The sequence below is a fragment of the Cynara cardunculus genome (assembly GCF_001531365.2).
Source record: "Cynara cardunculus var. scolymus isolate 2C chromosome LG 2, CcrdV1, whole genome shotgun sequence".
NCBI lineage: Eukaryota > Viridiplantae > Streptophyta > Magnoliopsida > Asterales > Asteraceae > Cynara > Cynara cardunculus.
In genome coordinates this window covers 65,462,720-65,464,439 of record NC_037529.1, presented here as the reverse complement: position 1 = coordinate 65,464,439, position 1,720 = coordinate 65,462,720, and the positions used below count along the sequence as shown (strand labels likewise).

At 37.0% G+C, this 1,720-nt stretch overlaps 1 protein-coding gene across 1 annotated transcript; it reads left to right on the top strand.

Moving 5' to 3' along the window:
* Positions 1 to 202: 202 nt before the first annotated feature.
* LOC112507910 lies at positions 203 to 1,033 on the top strand. Its single transcript, XM_025112662.1, has one exon. The coding sequence runs from the start codon at positions 230 to 232 to the stop codon at positions 872 to 874; it is 645 nt and encodes a 214-aa protein (XP_024968430.1). The 5' UTR covers positions 203 to 229; the 3' UTR covers positions 875 to 1,033.
* Positions 1,034 to 1,720: the final 687 nt, after the last annotated feature.

The following is a 1,720-nucleotide window of genomic DNA, read 5'->3' as shown; positions in this document are numbered from 1 at the left end:
TTCGAGGGACCTAAGAAGGCAAAAAAGAAAACCACAGGTCCTAAATCTGTATTTATTTTGATTCCAAGACCTGATGCAATAAGAAGTACAATTCACAGGGACAAAACACGTAATTTACTCTATTTTTTTATTCCATTATTACCCCTGCCATTACATGACCTTTACTTCTTTGGTTTAAAGGCTTCCTTCCACCACAAAATTTTCAAAAGAATCCACCACACCCTTCACGATGAGGAAGCTCTACAACCACAATAAAGGCAAAATCCATCCATCACCGCCGCCCACCACCACCACCGCCGACCACTTATCTTTGCTACCGGTGGCCATAGCCGCTCTTGCCGCCGCCCTTGCACCGGAAGACAAAGAAGTCTTGGCATACCTTCTCTCATGCTCTCTAACCACCACCACCAACAACAACAATAAAAACTTCTCCGGCAACACCAAACCCACCAACAAAACTAGCGGCGGAGACGGAGGCGGCGGTGGCGGAAACCATCCTCCCCAATTCAATTGCAACTGCTTTACATGCTACACCAGTTACTGGGTTCGTTGGGATGCTTCGCCAAACCGACAAATGATTCATGAAATTATCGATGCTTACGAAGACGGATTGATTCATAACAAAAAGAGTGGGAAGAACAAGAAAGAAAGAAGGAAGAACAAAGTAATTTCTTCATCTTCCGCTTCTCCACACCCTCCACCGCCGCTTTCCGCCGCCGAGAAAGTTTCTGACGCGCCACCGCAAGTTGAGGAAAACAAGATTGAAGATAATGATGCTGAAGATACATTGATGATGGGGTCATCATCAGAGAAAGGATCAGTAAGAAAAATCGTAAGTTTCTTAGGAGAAAGGATTTGGGGTGTTTGGGGATGATGAATTTTTAATTATTTAAAAATTAAATTTTTGTTTTTTTAAAGAAAAAACAAACCAATTTTCCCATTTTTGTAGGTCAAAAATGGTCCATTTTTTTGTAATTTCCCCAGGCATATTCTTATTATCATTGGCTTCTGGTCTGCTTTTATTTGTTCTTGGAAGTGGATATAAAATAAAATAAAATAAAATAGCTTTTTTCATTTATGAATTAAAAAACGCTTTTTTACATTAGCTTGGCTCTGAAGGTCAAAAGTATCAGAAGATATTGAGGAATAAAAATTCTTTTGTGGTCATGAAAGTTCAAATGCGGTAACTCCAAACTATCTGCAAAGCAGATGATTGTCCTAAAATTAATAGGTTGGTATAGTTGTCCACTTAATTTTTGTGGTATATAATTTAAAAAATGTTATATTATTTTAAAATTTTGATTCGTTCTTTTACCAAAATATATCTTAAAATAACGCAAAATCGTGTGTAAATTATACTTGGAATTACGTTATTTGAACGATAATAACACATAGTCGTGCGACAAGCGGCTTATAGAATTTATCGAGTTGTACATAAAAAAAAGTGAAAAAACTATTTTACGTTTACATGTAACAACAATCTATCTGGGATCGTGACATTGTGTAAGGTCAAAATTGTGGCACAACTAGAACTTTCTAGTCCACGCCTTCGCCAACAAGCCAAAGACTTTGACCCGGTCCGTATTAAGAATGCGAGTTTAGAATGGGCAATTGGAATTACACAAATATAAACAAATAAAAAGTCGGTTTTGAATTAAATAAGATATGGATAAACACATAAAAAAAATGCGGGTTTTTGATATAAGAATTGGTTATAAGA